At 42.4% G+C, this 18,483-nt stretch overlaps 1 protein-coding gene across 5 annotated transcripts in view; it reads left to right on the forward strand.

Annotated features, from left to right (window-relative positions):
• The first annotated feature begins 8,296 nt into the window (after positions 1-8,296).
• LOC147621032 (zinc finger CCCH domain-containing protein 27-like) overlaps positions 8,297-18,483 on the forward strand; it is a 49,721-nt gene continuing 39,534 nt past the window's right edge. For all 5 annotated transcript variants that reach the window (XR_015270035.1, XR_015270036.1, XM_086825284.1 and 2 more), the window contains exons 1-5: positions 8,297-8,884; positions 9,115-9,233; positions 9,901-10,922; positions 11,059-12,306; positions 12,486-12,920. Coding sequence is in view for 3 of the 5 variants with exons in the window: in XM_086825284.1 (XP_086681410.1) it covers positions 8,817-8,884; positions 9,115-9,233; positions 9,901-10,922; positions 11,059-12,306; positions 12,486-12,920 (2,892 nt within the window). In the remaining 2 variants the exon portion in view is untranslated. The remainder of the gene's footprint in view (positions 8,885-9,114; positions 9,234-9,900; positions 10,923-11,058; positions 12,307-12,485; positions 12,921-18,483) is intronic.

An 18,483-nucleotide genomic window follows, 5' to 3' on the forward strand; every position in this document is an offset into this window, starting at 1 on the left:
AGATAGCCATCATTATGAGAATAACTTCCTTGAGGTGTCCAATTGTTTTCACGCAATTTGATCCATATTTGAGAAAAATCTGGATCAACTTCATAAGTTTCTTTCATAAGTACAAATGGTTCACTTTCAATAATGGAAATGTTGTTGATATTTGGTCTTCGACTCAAAGCATCGGCAACAACATTTTCTTTTCCAGGTTGATATTGAATCATAGGTTGGAAACTTTGAATGAAAGCTGCCCATTTGATATGCCTATCTGAAATAAGAGGTTGCGTAAGCAAATGCCTAATGCTTTGTTGATCTGTCTTGATAAGAAATTCAGAGCCCATTAGGTAATGCTTCCAGATTTTCAAAGCATGCACTACTGCTGCTAATTCCTTGTCATATGTGCTATAATTTTGCTCTGCAGGCTTAAGCTTTCTACTTTGATAAGCAATAGGATGGTTGTCTTGCATAAGAACAACTCCAAATCCTTTGCCACTAGCATCAATCACTACTATAAAGAATGGTCTTTGAAAATCAGGTAGTGTTAAAACTGGTGCTTGTGTTAAAGCATTCTTGAGTGTTGCAAAAGATTTATCTCGCTTTTCAGTCCAATTGAAATTTTTAGCTTTCTTAAGGAGTTCAGTCAAAAGATGGGCAATACAAGCAAAATTCTTGACGAACTTCCTATAATAACTACATAAGCCAAGAAAAGATCTAAGATCATGTATGTTTCTAGGCGTAGGCCAAGAAGCAATACACTCAATTTTCTTAGGATCTACATGAATCCCTTCAGTAGACACTATATGACCTAAGTATTCAATATCTTCTTGAAAGAAAGAACTCTTTTCAGGATTGACATACAATTCATTTTCTCTCAAAAGATTGAACACTTGTTCCAAGTGTTGTTCATGCTCTTGTCGATCCTTGCTGAAAACAAGAATGTCATCAAAGAACACTATAACAAAACTTTGAAACTTAAGGAATATACGATTCATCATACGGCTGAAAGTAGCTGGAGCATTGGTCAAACCAAATGGCATAACCAAAAACTCATAATGACCAGTTTGGGTTCTAAAAGCTGTCTTGAAAATGTCAGACTGAGTCATACAGACTTGATGATACCCAGACTTTAGGTTAATCTTGCTAAAGACCTTTGATCCTCTAAGCTTATCAAGGAGATCATCTACCCTAGGAATAGGATATCTGTTCTTGACAGTAATCTTATTCAATGCACGATAGTCTACACACATTCGGTAAGTTCCGTTCTTCTTCTTAACAAGAAGTACTGGAGCTCCAAAAGGTGAACTACTAGGTCGAATAAGACCTCTCTCTAGCAAGTCTTCTATTTAGCTTTGGATTTCTCTTTGCTCTAAATTGTTGACTCTATAGGGAGCTTTACAAGGCGGGGAATTTCCAGGCAATAAGTTAATACTATGATCCTCAGGCCTAGACTTAGGTAATCCTGGAGGCAGATCTTCCATGAAACAGTCACTAAATTTGGAGATAAAAAGATCAAACTTTGGTCTTTTGGATGTGTCAAACTCAGCATCAAGCTGGTTAACCCATACCATATAAGTCTTGTCTCTTTTTCTTAGAGCTCTCTTTGCTTGAGTGTGACTCAACAAAGGACTCATTTCTCCTTTGACTTGACACTGGAGGATAATATTTTCATTGTCCTTCCTTAGAGAAATACTATGAGTGTCATAGTCTATAATAGGATTGTATTTGTGTCTCCTATTATAGACTATGAGTGTTATAGTCTATAATAGGATTGTATTTGTGTCTCCAAGGCATACCCAAAATTATATCTACCCCTTGTAAAGGTGCAACTAAGAAATCCCTCTTTTCTGTTAAATGTTTGATGCATAAATCCAAATCTTTCACCTCTTGCATGCAATTATACTTTGTTCCAGTAAATGCTGCTTTGACTTTATAGTGCGTAGGTGAAGAATGAAGATTTAGTGCTTTAATTACCTTTTCAGAAATGAAATCATGTGTACTACCATCATCATGCAAAATAAGAACTTCATGTCCATTTATCGTTCCTTTTATTTTAAGCAAAGAATGAACATGAGGTTTACCTTCTTGTTCTGAGTAGTCTGGATCGGAATTACCCTCTTGCTTGAATGATTCTTCTTCATTGTCGTCTTCTTCAATCATATTGACTCGAGCTGCTGTTGCTGGTGTTGAATTCTTAGTACGCTCCGGACAATTCGGTGCTATGTGACCTTCTTTGTGGCACTTGAAACATTTGATAGGAGATGTCTTCGGTTTGCCACCATTGACTTTCTTATTGGTACTCATGTTGCCTTTAGCCTCGTCCTTGCCTTTGTCATAACCTGGTTTATACATCTTCTTTGAAGCATAAAAAGATTTAGTAAATGGTTTAGAAGAAGTACCCTCATGTGCTTTAATCTCTTTAGGAAAACCATTTTTACATTCTGAATTAGTTGCCAAAGATATTGCAGAAGATAGTGAATGAGGTCGAAACATATTCACATCGGACCTAATGGTAGATCTAAGGCCCGATATGAACTTCCTTTTTTGATCCTTCTCGCTGACTCTATCCACAACCTGCACCTGTAATAAAGTATTCCATAACTTTTCTACATACTGTGACATAGTTTCCTTTTCCAATTGATGCAAAGTGTCCCATTGGTGCCTAACTTTGGACTTGAATTGTGAGGGTAAAAAGTGCTTTTTAACCAGTCGTTGAAATCTTTTCCAAGAGTCTGGCTTGTCACGACCTTGCTTTACTACACTCCACCATAAAGCTGCACTGTCTACCAAATGATTGACTGCACATTTAATCTTATCACTCTCTGAAAATTTTTCTCCAGAAAAATAGTCATCTAGTTGACTAAGCCAAGCTAAAATGACCCTAGCATCCTTCTTTCCATCATAATTTTGAAATGTGAAAGCTTTCCGACTAATCTTAGATTCTTTTTGTGACCTTTGTGCTTGCAATGTAGCATTTATAGCCCTTTGAATAGTGTCATCTTCGTCATCAAAAGATAGCGAAGAATCATGCTTGCGTCTACGACTCGAGAGCTGTCTCTCCAATTCAATACGCTTCTCTCTTTCTTCTACAATTTGATGTTGTAAAGAAAGGAGTTGCTCTTGAATTGATGGCGAGATAGGCAAATCTGCCATAGTGCTTATGCAAATGATGTAGATAAATAAAATTTTACTTTATTTGATGTAAATAAATAAAGCAAAAATAAGTACTTATCTTGTCTTTCTCCCACAATTTGATCTTGGTTGAAGCTGAACAAAGACGTTGTTCAATGGCTGAATTGTATTCTCGTCGCCTCAAACAAATCCCGAACGATTCCGTGTGATTCAAGAGTCTTGGGCTAGTCGAATTGTTGATGAAATAATTTTTCTGCACTTTGAAACCTACTGAAACAGTCCTGTAAACCTTGCCCAATCTCTGTAATATTTTTTTGAAATTTTCAAAATTTTTCAGAAGCGATTTCGGAATTTTCTGGCCTTTTCTAGGCAATTTTCAAGCTTTTTAAAACCTGTAAATCACTTTTCTGCACCCAGAAATTTTCAGAATTGAAAACCTTTGAATTTCTCTTCAAATTTGAAAATATGAGAAGTAAAGGTTCAAAAAGGAATGATGTGACTTGTATGGGGATTGGGAAAAGTAAGATTTGATTAAGAGAGATTAAGCTTATGAAGTGATTAAGCTTATGAAGTGATTAAGCTTATGGGTTTAAGCTTGAGGTTTTTTTTTTCTTCTCCACACGCCATTTTGCGCTGGCAGGCTGCCGCCGTGCGCATCCTTCTCCAAGAGTTTCTTGTGATTTTTTTGTTGGTTTTTACAGAGAAAAATAGGCTCCGTCCATTATAGATTTACTCATCCTTGAAGCTTTCTGATTTCTGAGAGATACGCGTGAGGTTTTTGGCTATGAGGATTTCATCCATACGGTCAGATTTTGATTTCACTGAGTATTTGGAAAAACCACTTTTTGATAGAGAGGGATGGTTTTGCAGGGTGGTGAGTGGATTTGAGAGTAGATCTAGTTTTGAATCTTTGACCTTTGGGTAAAGACCTACAAAACACCCTTCTGTCCACTGGATAAATTCATGCACTTTCTTGATTTTTGAGAAGTTGAAGCCCTTTCCTACCTTCTCCACAAATCTCCTAGCCCAAGCTTTGATACCACTGCAACCGGAATCTTATTCTAGGAATTAATTGTGGAAGAGTAGAGAATTAATTCAATCATAAAAACCATTGCTTGTAAGCTTCAACTAAATCAAATCAATTGAAAAATTAAACACTTAAACAAAATTAAAAATACTTAGCTCATAGACCATATTGGGTGCAATCTTCCCCCCTCTTGTGCGTGGCCTCTCCCCACACAAGAGTATTTCTTTATTAGCTTTCTTTTTCACCAAAATTAGGCCATAGCCCCCAAAATATACAAGATGTGCTTTTTAGAGAGCACGGCACTCTTCTTTAACAAAAATAGAGTGTCAAATTGGGACTAGGGTAAAGCCATAGGCTTTAATAAATTCCACATAAATAAATGTATCTTTTCTAAAGTTCAAAATGGAAAAATTATTTGATAAGGTTACAAGCTACTATGCTTGCCAAAAATGAAATGTGATGAACCAAGACATTTCTTCCAAAGTAAACTCTTCAATTCCCATAGTCTTCATCACGTGAAAATATAAGCCCAATTAATTATTAAGCACAAATCATCACCAACTCATGACTACCAGGCGTAAGTACCCCAGGAATCACCTTGCCATACAAACCTAACTGAAATAATCATAGGTGGCCTCAAACATACGTCATATACCGCACGTATTAATATTTATAGTGGTATCACCCACGATATTAACCTAGCCGGCATGACGCAAGAGTAATCTAGGCGTCCCCAAATTACTCAAGAGGGGATAAATAATATTTTTCTAGAGGACTTAAAATATATTCTCATGACAATTAAACTCACGAAATTCCCCCGCAACATCGATTCGCGTCCATTGAATTGTAGTAACACGCATTCCAATAGCCATATTGACGATCCACGTGAAATTCCTCAACACAAATCATCAAAATAATATTTTTATTAGTAAATATTAAAATTTACTAAAAAAAATCAACAACAATTAAATAGAGATTGCTCTGATACCACTGTTAAAACCCTAAGATCTCTCTAGATAATTATTATGCATTAACATGCATAAATCAGGCATAAACTCAACCACCCAACCACCGCCGAGCCCAAGGGATGCACACATGAATCATAAATGAAATACATCATACCTCTACCTTGATGTCCCATACCATCAAGAGGTATAACTCCAATCCAATAGCACATAGCTATAGTGTGAAATGGTAGATGAGTAGATATGAACCTCTACACAAGAGAGCATAACATAGCCTCGGCCTCATAAGCCCAAGCCTCCAAGCCCCCCCCTGAGTGTGCCCCATGCCCTTATTATATAGGAGGGCCCTCAAGTGACTCTTGACTCTCTATTTCCCATGTGTGACCCTTGGATGCTGACCCTAACCTTAATCCTTAAGGTTAGTCCTAACCCATGCTCCACTAGAGCTTGTTCCCATGCTCCCATGCTCACAAGCCTAATGTGGATTAACCTCCTAGTATATGCACACATAATGTGCATATAACATAAAGTAAACACTTTCTACTTAAAAGGGTGGTTAGTTTGAGGCTTAAAATCCCCCAATAAGCCCACCTTGGCTTTGCATGGCTTTTTCTTTGAACTTAGCCCAGAGCACAACATCTGAGATAGAGGTATCTATTTTGGAATTAAACGTCAGAATCTAATGATGAACCAGCTTAATCATTGCGTCTCAATCAAGGGAGGTGCATACTTTGAAAGTTGAATAAACTGAATGGTACACATCCAAAGCTTAATTAATTGCTTAAAATTAAGAGAAAAACCAAAATTTCACTTACAATACACACATCTTGACTTTGGGAGAGCGGGATGTGGTCTTTTAGCTCTAGAATAGCTCTAAACGTACCAAAGAGTGGAGGGGGTAGTAGTTGGAGGCAACAGGTAGTAAGAGGGAAGGTTTGTTCTTTGATATCTTGCTAATGTACCATGCCTAGCTTGAAATCAAGATTTATCAGCATAACTCCCAATAATGGCATGTTTCAGAATTTTAATAGCTCCATAAGACTTTCATTGTCTAATAAAGGATGAAAAAGATGAGAAATATATTTTCTAAAAGAAAATGAGTATCATGGAGGCCCAATGCACTCAAGGTTTTACATTAACATCTATCCTCGAGTAGATTAACATCTTTTCTCTTCAACACTAACATCCTTGCCGTGTCTCTTATGGAGGGAGAAAGGATGCGACATCTTTTATCATGGAGGCCCAATGCACTTAAGGTTTTACATCAACAACTATCCTTAAGTAACGTCTTTTCTTCAACATTAACATCCTTGCCCTATATCTTATGGAGGGAGAAAGGATGCAACATCTTTTATTGCTACAATCTTCCAACTCTACTGCTACATCTTCATCTCCCAAAATCAACTCGATTGTAAGCAAGAGTAGAAAGGGGGTATGCTAATCAATATGGAATGCTCCATCAGCTCAGGCTAACAATTGCTAAAGCATATGTTCTTGCTTAACTCTACCATGGCAAGGCCATGCCTTGGCAATGGCCAAAATGTATGGGCATATGTCAGCAATTACTAAGTTATAAGAACGTCTTAAGGCTGTGTACACATCTTGGGAGTCAAGTTTGTATCTTGAGAAAACTAGTAAACAAGGCAAAATACATGTAAAAGTCTAGGAACTAGTAGATGGGCATGCTTGGGTCACTCGGCCTAGTAAGAAAAGACTTATAAAGTATATAGGTCAATTTTCTCAGTATATATAACAATCTTCCAATTCATGTGATAGAGTTGAGTGTTCTCTCTTCTCTCTCTCTTTCCCTTACAATCCTATGAAGGTGTACGAAAGCAGTGCTTAGGGTTTGGGAAGGCAATGCCCTCATCTAGATCACGCGTGCCTCTCTTCTCTTTCCTTCTTCTCTCTATGCTCTTCTTGTGGGTCTAGGCATTACAAGTAGATAGTTTATGCCATCCACCATTTGCTTCATTAAATGTAGCATCTATGATGCAAGGAGCCACCTCGCTATGACAACGAGTACACGAGGACCACTTGACGAGAAAAAATTCCATGTGTGAGGACCACTTGACGAGAAAGCTTTCCATGCGTGAAGGTGAAGCCCTTGAGCACGGCTTGACTTTGGTGATTTGGTAAGTTTCTTAATGACCTTCTGAGAATAAGTAGACACACACGCAGACACACTCTTAATGACCTCATGAGAATAAGTACACACACACAAACACACTCTTAATGACCTTGTGAGAATAAGTATACACACATACACTCTTAATGATCTCGTGAGAATAAGTACACACACACACACTCACACTCTTAATGACCTTGTGAGAATAAGTAAACACACACACACACACACACAGAGTCTTAATGACCTTGTGAGGCTAAGTAGACACACACACACACACACACACACACACACACACGATTTGGTAAGTTTTTTAACGACCTTGTGAGAAAGCTTTCCATGCGTGAAGGTGAAGCTCTTAAGCATGGCTTGACTTTGGCGATTTGGTAAGTTTCTTAATGGCCTTGTGAGAAAAAGTACACATACACACACACACGCACGCGCGCGCACATGCATACACACACAATGTCTCTCTCTCTCTCTCTCTCTCTCTCTCTCTCTCTCTCTCTCTATTGGATTCTCTACATCAGAGATGGAGGGACAACACAAGAGCGGTCCAAGCTCTACTATTATTGCATACCCATTCACCCCGATTACTAGCCCATGTACACATAGGAGCACGATCACACTCAACCACACGTGTATACATAGGTCGATAAGAGCACAAAGAGCAATTAAGCAGGTCATATGTGCACTCGATGTCAGTGATGCGTTGCGAGGAGATTGAAGAACACATTGTATTCATATGCCCAACTTACTTGACCATCAGGTTGCGACTCTTTGAGCTTCCCTAAGGATGTAATAACTTATAGTAGCTTCTACAAATCAACAAAAGAACCCACCTGCCCACCATCGATTGCCATCATTTTTGATTACTGAGAGTACCTCATGGATCAATAGAACTCTCACTAAGCCTCAAGCTTTTGACATGCATCTCGGACTTGTGCCTATTTGACTATAGATTTGGCTGGTATGAAAGGTCCCATAGACTATTTTTGTCCTCCTACAGTTTTATTTTCTCTATTTCATGTACTCTTTAGGGACATAGGGATATCCTCCATGAGGGGTGGACCTAACTGGTGGAAATGGACAACAAAGATGGGCTCCTAGAGTGTGTGTGGTATTAAGGTTCATCTTCGTGACACAGTGTGTTTTCTTTTCGGGTCTCTCCAGTGACCCCCTCCATGTTCATCGCCATCCTCATCCGAGATCGACGCTTTTGAACTGTGTCTGTCTGTGTTGTCGTCTATGGCATCCCCATCATCTTCATCTTTTCCTCCCTCTCTCTTGTCCCCCGACCATCCTGATATCCTCTTTGCTTCAGCCTGCAAATCAGCATCTTGAGCCCTACCCCCCCTCCCCCCTCCTCCCTCGCACCCCCTCCCATCCTCTTTGCTGTGCCTCACCATAGCCCTTGCAGGCCCTCGCTCCCTGCAGATGATTTCTCGCCGTTCTTTGCACTTCCGCCTGCCGTAAATGACAAGAAAAGCCCTCTCCGATCGCCCCGTCCTCTTGCGGCGTTGAGCAATGGGTTAGAGCAGGCTTCTTGCCTCTCAGAACAGCTTCAGCCGGTTGCGCAATGGTGAACAACATGAAGATTGATGATGCCGCTCTGACCTCCTACCTCATTAAAAATCTGCAGCCCTTGTAAGTAACCCTAAAGAACGCTTGTTTTTCTCGGGGTAAGCGGACGGACTTGTTGCGCGGGGAGGACCGTCGATCTCTGTTAACTGCTTGCCGTCCATCAACGGTTGAACGGCTGAGATTTCTTTCCATGCTGCATATTGGTTTTCAGCTTTTTTTTGTTTGGTTTTCCAATTGCAAGATGCCATGCCGTCCACAGGCTGCTTAATATGGTTTTTTTGGGGCGCACACAGGACCGAGGCCGACCCTAACCTACTTGCAAACTATGTGACCGCTTTGCTGAAGAACAACAAGCCGAAGAAAGAATTGCAGACGCTATGCATTGATAAATTATTTGACTTTCTTGGAGATGGTATGCAGCCACTCTTTCATGTTGTGTAGAAGCCCCTTTTCTTTGTTTTTGGTTTTTTTGTTTTGTTTTGGGGGGGTTTAAAAAGAAGGTTTTTGGAGTTACACATGGATATAAAGTCATGCATTGATCACCCATTTCGCTTGCTTGAATATGGTATGCAAAGGTCGTGTGTAACTACATATAGATACCAATGTCAAGAAGATTTCATGTGTAAATGTGCCTTTTTTCTCAAGAAAATGTGTCCAGTTTTTAATCAGCATGTTTTCAAGATGGCTTAGGTGTTATGGGGACATCTAGGCCTTTCCTGGGGATCTTGAGTACGAGTGTTCTTAGAAAGGGTGGTTGTGGACAAGAACTTATTTCAAGTCTGATTATCATATTTCTGTGCAGCTTTCTACTGTGTCTAGCGCTTTTGCACATGTAATCGATTATGCGAATGATGGTGTGTATAGTGGGTTGTGGCATATGATTGGGTATTTGTAGAATGACATGCATGTGTTTGTCTGCATACGATAGGCAGCTTAAGCTATGTCATACCTGTTTATGTGCACCTAAACATTTGTCAAACTGTAAGGCGAAAACAGCTAAGGGTCAGTGTATTCTGTTTTCAAGACCATTGGTGTTCCTCTATGTAGCTTACGAGATTACGTTGTTTGTAATTTTACAGAATCAAAGGCTTTTGTTGTAAATCTTTTTCATGCTCTTGAAGATGGTACTATAGCAATGCTTCAGGATGAACGCGAGACCAAGGTAGCAGATGATGCAACCTCATTGGCAGCTACACTGGCAGCTACACTGGTGGCTAAAGTCATGCTCAGTGGAGACAACACAGAACCAAGGACTTCTTTACAATCTGAAAAGTTTTCTAATGCAAACACAAGTATGTTCAGTGATCATGAGGAAGAGGGTACTGATGATGAAGATGATGATAAGAACCACAAGCACAGGAGGCGTGTTAGCAGATCTCGCTCTCTTGACAGAGATATCCAGGATGAACCGCTCAGAAAGCGCAACAGACCTGCAATCAACAGCCAACCAATGTATGATAGTAATCACCCCACAGCAGAAATTCACAGGGGTTCTAACGTTATCTATATGGAAAAAGATGGGCCACCAAAGAGGCGTTCAAGTCGTGATTATGTTTATGGGGCTCCTTCAAAGCTTGGTGGGGAAGTTAATCACCGTGGTGTGTCAAGAGGAGCTTCAATGTTTCGCGGTGATGGCCTTGGGTCTAGGTTTGAACATCAGAATGGTTTGTCTCGAGGAGTCTTAGGGCGAGGTAGAGGAGCAACTACAGCATTATGGGGTTCTCGTGAGCAGAGAACTGCACCTTTAGATGGTTCTGATTTCAATCTACCCATAATTCCACCAGGCCCTCCTCTAAACCTGTATTCTGTCAGATCAAGTTCGAGTCGAGGAAATACTCCACTTTCTCCTTGGGCAGGGTATGGTCATTTTGCAGGCATGACAAATGGTGCTGTGGATCAAGCATTGCCTCTGAATCCAGGGATGCAGGGCTCTAGAGGGGTTCCAATAAGTGCTGCTTTGGGGGTGGGTGTGAATATCGGAATGGGAATTACCTTAGCGCGTGCGAGGTGTCCAGATTTTGAGGAGCGTGGATATTGTCTCAGGGGTGATTTGTGCCCTATGGAGCACGGTGCCAACAGGATAGTTGTTGAAGATGTCCAGGTTCATACTATGCCTTCACTTAGGTTTTCTGAGAAGTGCTGTGTTTAGATGCAGTAATGTTGTTATAAGTATTGCTGCTTTCGTTTGACTTTCAAGTAAAGAGTTCTTAACCTTAAAATCTGTTGCTTCCGTACAGAGTCTTTCTAAGTTCAATCTGCCGGTGGCACTCCCAAGTGGGCGTGGTATAGCACTGGGTTCTGTGTCAATTTCCACTTCCTCTTTCGCTCCATATTCATCCAATCCTGGACTTTCAAACATAGCCATGCGAGAGACAAACATGCCAAGCTTGGATGAAGCTAGCCTTTCTAAAGGGAATTTAACTAATAGTGCAAGTGCTGAACCTGATTTGTATGATCCAGACCAGCCTTTGTGGAATAAAGAGCAGCCTGCTGCTGTAGCTGATGGAATAAGAAGGCTCAGGAAAGGTCTGGAGGACAATGAACAGGAAAGTGCAGCTCCTGAACGCCGCAGAGGACAAAGGCCCGATGACGAAAAGTTTGAAAGGTCTTCAACTAGTGCCGGACCTCAAGGTTTGACACCGGGGCAGTCAGTTTGGAATCGCATCGGGCGTGTTGATCGAGGTGATATCAAAGCTGAAAGCATTACTCGGTCTGCTAACCTTTCTTTTGAGCATTCAAAAGTTCCTAAAAGAGAACTTGAGGAAGATTATGAACCTCAAAGTATGCCAGGAAAAGGGGCGAATAATCTCGATGAACGGGATGAAAAAATAATAAGAAGCTCAAATGTGAAGGCTGGCGTGAACAGTACTTCAGAGGGAGAGGTGGGGCTTCGTCTTACTGAGAAAACACATGGACGGAGCATGGCATCTGGGAATGAGAGAGCACACAGAACATTGTATGTGGGTTGCATCCCAAGCAACAACAACAGGAAAGAACTGTTGAGAAATCATTTCCAGAAGTTTGGAGAAATCATGGACATTCGTATTCCATCCCAGGGTGACAGAGCGTTTGTACAGTTTTCACGATGTGAGGATGCAGAAGCAGCGCTTATGTCACCTGAAGCAGTGATGGGAAACCGTTTTATTCGATTATCTTGGGCCAAAAGAGACAGCGTACACGTCGCTTCTGCTGAAGGTAACACTGTTTTACAATCCAGTGGGCGCAGTATGGGTACTAGGACTGGAGGTGCACAAGAACTGGCCGGGAAAAGACAGGCTGGTGCTGTGTCAACTGCTTCTGAGTACAGTGCACTTAAAAGTGCTGTAAAATCAGTAGGTGCAAATATTCAACCATCTTCATCAACTGTGTCACAAAAGAAGCAAGAAGAACTCGAGCATATGAAAGAGGAGTTACGAAGAAAGCAAGAAGAGCTGGCTCAGAAGCGGGATGACTTCCGTCGCAAATTGGAACGGCTTTCCAAACAGGTAAATCCTGTCTTGGTTAGATTCACAGGGCAGCACTGGGGTGTCATTGTATGTGGGTGCCCTAGTGAGAGTAGAAAAGCGTTTATGATGTGAGGGAGCTAACATAGGCATGACTAGTAAAAGTGGTGGATAGGCTGTCTTTTTTACATGCTTTCTTTTTCTTTTCTTTGATTTTACAGAGCAGTGGAGTAGCAGCAGAGCTTGAAGGGGACCAATCCTGCAACCCTCTGAGCAGTGCCTTGAAGGCAGAGATGAAAGAGGATCAGCCCAGCAACAAGCAGTTAACTTCAGAGAGGTTGGAAGCAGCACTCAATGATGCTCACAAACAGAGTTCTGTTCCGCCAGCCACAGTTGAGAAGGGTTTACTGTTGACTGATCAGCCAGCTTCAGGTCTAGTGAAAGATCCATTAAAAGTGCCCCTTGGTTTGGCACAGACATCTTCTGGAATCATAACCCAGCCATCTCCGAGGGGCTCGAGGGGTCATTCCCCATGGCCAGGTATTACAGGCACAGGATTTGCGGGATCTTCACAATGGGGCCCATTACGATACAAGCTGGACAATCGAACTACAGTATTTCGCATCATCCCACCCTTTCCAGATGGCTTATTGGATGTATGTTGTGTGATGCATTTTTAAACTGTTTCTCTATTTGCTTCGCCATTGCATAGGTTAAATTGCATCATAGGTTTTTCATTATGTTTTTTCATCATTTCCATGTATGTTTGCTTTTTGTAGAAATTTTATGCAAGAAATGTTATGCAAATGTTTTCCTTCCCTGCTTAAAAAAATTCCAACAAGATGCACCATTGGCTTATCTTTTGACTATTCTGTTAAGTGCATTCAAGGTTGCTCCATAGACTATTCTAGAGCTATCTTAAGGTTTGGTATGTACGTATATAGCATGTTAGTTGTGTAAAAGGACCACAATTTGGGACTTTTGTGTTAGGCATGGGAACCACCCCTTACATATGGCATAAGTGGTTTATATCCTTGGTGTTAAGGTTATAAGGTGTAAAAGCATGCAGCCTGACTTCATGAAAATGACGAATTAATTCTTTCGATGGAGAACCTGCCACTTGTTGTCAACTTTGAAGAAGGAAACCGTGCACATGAACTGCAGCGCATCATCCTTGCAAAGAGGGAAATGGAGTCGCCTGCTGCAGTCGTGGGCCCTTATGGGTGGGAAAGAGCATGGGCAGGCCACAGCCTACATAGCCTCTACAGGTGTCCCTCTCTTGGTCGACTTGCCTCCTATGAAGCTTACTCATCGCCTATATAAAGATAGACTTCTTCATCGTTTTTCTCGTCTCCTCCTCTCCTTTGTTGAATACCCTAATATCCAGCCCTTGCAAAAGCCTCTTGCTGCTGTTTTTGAAGGACAGAAAGTACAAGAAGTACTAAACACTATGTAATACCCAACAAGTGTAATGATAGCACTTAAGCAAGAACACTTTACTGCAGATTTTCAGCAAGCCTGTGTCTTCTCTGTTGAAGCATAATATGGAGTTTGTCCTTCTCCTTGAGTGTGCTTCTACGGAAGTCATTAATCAGATACGTTCAGCAGCATATTACCCACTCGTGTCACACTCAACACGGAAAGGTTTATGCAAATCAGGAATCTTTGAGCTTCTAAAAAGCTTATGTTTCACGTGTAGTCCATTTGAACACAACCCTCTTCTTTGTCAAGTCATGCAAAGCAAAGGCAATTTGCACAAAAATGCTTGATAATCCTTCGGTAATGCGAGCACAAGCCAAGAAAGCTTCGTACTTCGTGTACTGACTTGGGCTCTGGCTAACCTTGAATGGGTGGGTCTTGGGCTCTGGCTAACCTTGAATTGGTGGGTCTTTGCAGGATCCATGCCAATTCCATCATTTGACACAATATGGCCCAAATAATGAATCTCTGAAAGAAAGAACTCACTTTTCAAAGACAATGGCCATATGAGCTTTATGCTTCTCTTCATTCTTGAAAAACACCAAGATGTCGTCGAAAAAGGTGCTTGTAAACTTCATGTGTCCCTGAAAGATATGATTCATCATCCAATTGAATGTAGCTAGTGTTGGATGTAGGGTTTATGATGCATCTCCACTTGTGAGTCTCCTTGAGGGGACATCGTAGTGCATACGTAAGTGTTATATTTATGGGCATGTGAACAGTCTCTTAATTAAGTGTAAGGTAAGTGCGAATACACTTTAGTGTACTCACTTTGAGGCTAGGTCTAGTGCCTATATGAAGGACCCTTAATGTAATTTTATTAATAAGTGTAACTGAAATCCCAGCGGGGCGTGCTGTGACAAATTCAACCACGTGTCCAAGAGATAAAGATATAGAGAGAGAGAGGGGAGAGAGAAGGTTTTAGGGATCTTTGCACAATACACCACACTGAGCTGGGAACAAGCCCCCCTCCCTTTCAAGAATTTATTCAAGAACAATCCATGGGCACATTGCCCATGATCAATACAATAATGAATCCAAAAGTAAACAAATATGCCGATATAGAAGCCCAAGTCGAAGTCGGTGTCAAGGCACGAGATCTCTGATGCCAAGCACACCACGGAATGACTCACAAGAATCTCTCACCGGGCTAGTACCAGATCCACTATCCAAATCCAAGTCCAAATTCAAGTCCAAGTCCAAGTCCCAGCATGGTGAGAGATGCTATCGGCAAGATGCAGAATGGGAGAGCGAAGGACCATGATGGGCTGATTGCTGAGCACTTCTCACATGCAAGGGATGTATTGGCTCCACTTTTGGTTCATATGTAGTCCAAATCCAAGTCCAAGTCCAAGTCCAAGTCCAAGTCCAAAGTTTGAATCAACTCCCAAACTACAAAGATGTCCAAGTGAACTCAATATCCAATCTTCAAGAAAATCCTCAAGAAGCTTCTCGAAAAAGCAAACACCAAGGAGGCAATGCTGGTGGCTATGGGCGGCTGAGCTTTGCGCCGCTCCAGTTTGTAAAGTTGATGATGGTGTTGATGATGGTCTTCTTGCACTTCTAGCACAAACTCGATGATGATGAAGGTAGTGGGCTCTCTGGTGCTGTCCATGACTCTTGTATGCATGGTTAGTTAGTACGAAAGGTACGATACGGTACGGTACGATAAAATACGGTACTAATTGGTACCTTAAAATTTTTTGAGGTACGGTACGATATTAGTACGTTTTAAAAAAAAATACTTCCTAAACTTAAAAATTGTAGACAAGAAGTTACAAAATAGTAGAACCATGAACATAATGTCATCATGCCGTTAGAGTACAAAATTGCTATAAAAGGATAGGCTAAAAACTCATGGCATGGGCGACCGCCAACATGCGTACATACATGATACTACATACTACAATACATCATCGATGGGCTAGAAGGAGATAGATGCCCAATGCCTAGAGAGCTATAACATATCAAAAGTCTACATCATCACCAACATCTGCATGATCATCAACATGATCACTACTAGAGTGTCCATCAAGAGAGTTCTCTGAAGAGGACTCTTCGAAGGTGGACGAGACACTCTGGGGATCATTCTCGCTAAGTAGGTTGCCATCATCATCAAACAAGGGCTCTCTAGGCAGTGGGGTATCATTATGAGGGGGCAATGGAAGCTCACTATAGAGCTCCATGAAGATTGCCTCCTCCTCCTCATCAGGCAATATGATCGCTTGCCTAATATGGCAATGGCAAGTGCACACGCTCCTGACAAACAGCTTCCTATAGGCTGCAAAGGGCGATGAATGGCTCTCTAGAAGACTGAAATTGCTCCACGCAACAACAACAACAACAACAACAACAACAACAACAACAACAACAACACCACCAAAAAAAAAATAAAATCGTACGGTATCGTACGAATCCGTACGGTACTGTACCGTACGGCAGGTACGTACGATTTCAGTCGTACGACGTACGGAACTAACCCTGCTTGTATGTAGTGCTGCCATATGTCCTGTCTCATCACTCTGTTCTTCTCATTGAGAGAGGTAACCCCGTGGAGTAGACTGATCATACTGAAAACGTGGCAACCGCTCAATGTCTATCCCATGATGTGAGAACCACTGTAGCATCTGTGCATACCAAGATCCAGTGTGTCCAGCCTCGGCCAATTGTCTGGATGCCTCAAAAGCTCGGCGGGACAATCTCTCCGTGGGCATCTCCCTCATCTTGTATATAAAGGAGATCGTCTGGAACAATGCCTCCACTGCCATAGGTGGTGCAACAAACTCAGCTCGAACAATGTCGTGCGGGACGGATGGTTTGCTGCGTATCATCCTTGAGAGCATCAGGATCTGTGGTCTCTCCAGCTGTACCCATGTGGAGGCTGCAAGCCTTGGTGCCCAAACCGCTGCTGCATACATCAAGGCTGGTGTCACTAATGTATCAAAGAGCCACCCCTTCGTGCGGCCTGATGACACTGACGCTCAAGGCCAACAAGAGCTGCATACCCCCGGGTTACTCTGTCTTGGACTGCCTGAGCCATGGAGAAGCGTCCAGCTGAGCTAGTAAATCTGATGCCAAGGTAAACATAAGAGCTCACCACCTCGACCCGCCCTCCTGCTAATGTGAGAGTAGTGTGGCTCTTGACTACGGGTGAGGTGTGGAAGGTCATAACCTTGGTTTTCCCAAGGTTCACTGTGAGACCCTGCTGTGCGCAGAAGTCATCAAGAGCCACAAGGTGTCTTTGAAGCCCAACCTGCGTGTCGGATACCAAGACGATGTCATCAGCATAAACATAACATGGACAGTAATACCTGATAGCTCAACCCCAGAGCCTCCTCCCTGTGTGATGTAGTCGACCACCTCATCAATATAGAGCCCAAAGAGCGTGGGGGAGAGCGGGCACCCCTGCTTCACACCAATGGTGCTAGCAACTGTGTCGGACAAGCCTCCTGGGCATGGGACTCTCCCAAAGACCTGCTCATATAGCCTGTATATGCCGCACATCATGTCTGAGAGTATGCCTAGTGTCTGTAGTAGTCGCCGAAAGAGGCGCTCTCTGGGTGCAGTATCAAATGCCTTGCGGAAATCCACAAAGCAACAATAGAGCCGTTGTCTCCGTGCCGTGGCCTGATCAATCAGTATCAATAGCATAGATGAGATGCTCTCCCTGTAATCCTGTATGATCTGTCGCCCGTCCATGTTGGAGTCGGCATATGGCCCTCCTAACCATAGGTGGGGTGAAGAAGGTGGAGACTGTGGGGCATGGCTCTGTGGGTTGTGGTATAGGGGGCTGTGCAGGCACATCATAGAGTCTCTCTGCATATGTCTGCCAGGTCTGAGGATCGGTAATAGGTGTGGGAGGACGGGGCTCTCTGAGTCTCCTCCAAGCAGCAGCAGCATCTCTGCTCGTGTGCTCATGAGCATGTGATATGTGTCCCAATACTGAGCCTCATAAGCTCGCCGCTTACAGCGGGTGAGAGTGCATCCTCCTGCCTGCCTGTCTTTGGGTGATCTCCTCGCGAGCCCTCTGCACTCGGAGACTGCGGTAAAGGTTTTTGCACTCATCATCATACCATCGGTTCCGAGGCATGCTCCTAGATGTAGGTGGCTGTCGTGTCTGTATGTGGTATGGGAAACTCCTCGCGGCTGCGGAGTGCAGTACATGTGAGAGCTGGGAGGTGAGCATAGCCATGGGTGCCGATGGGTCTAACGCAAATAGTCGATCATGAACATGATAGTCATACACATTGGCTAGGTCCTGAGTGAAGTGGAAAATAGTGCGTGGTGGTTGTATGATGGGTGGGTGGGTCTCCAGTAAGCTCCTAAAAGTGAGGGATAGATATGTATGATCCGCCCCAATGGGGCATGGTGGTATGGTAAAGTGAGACAACATATCTGCTGCCGAGAGAGAGAGAGAGAGAGAGAGAGAGAGAGAGAGAGAGAGAGAGAGAGAGAGAGAGAGAGAGAGAGACGTCTGCAAAAGGCCAAAATTGGCCTATGAGACAAAGACAAACAAGTAGTACAATGATGTTCCTCCGGTCATCAAGAGAAAAATGTGGAGACAAAGACAAACAAGTAGTACAATGATGTTCCTCCAGTCATCAAGAGAAAAATGTGGAGTGAGAATAAAATGTACAAGTATGACAACACGACCATAGGGGACTCAATGGTGGTGTACAAACGAGAGGGTGTGGATGGAGTACTAGGGCTACTAATGCATCTCTATATGCTGAAGGGGTG

Source organism: Cibotium barometz, chromosome 31 (assembly GCF_041138505.1).
Source record: "Cibotium barometz isolate CiBa-2024 chromosome 31, ASM4113850v1, whole genome shotgun sequence".
Lineage (NCBI taxonomy): Eukaryota > Viridiplantae > Streptophyta > Polypodiopsida > Cyatheales > Cibotiaceae > Cibotium > Cibotium barometz.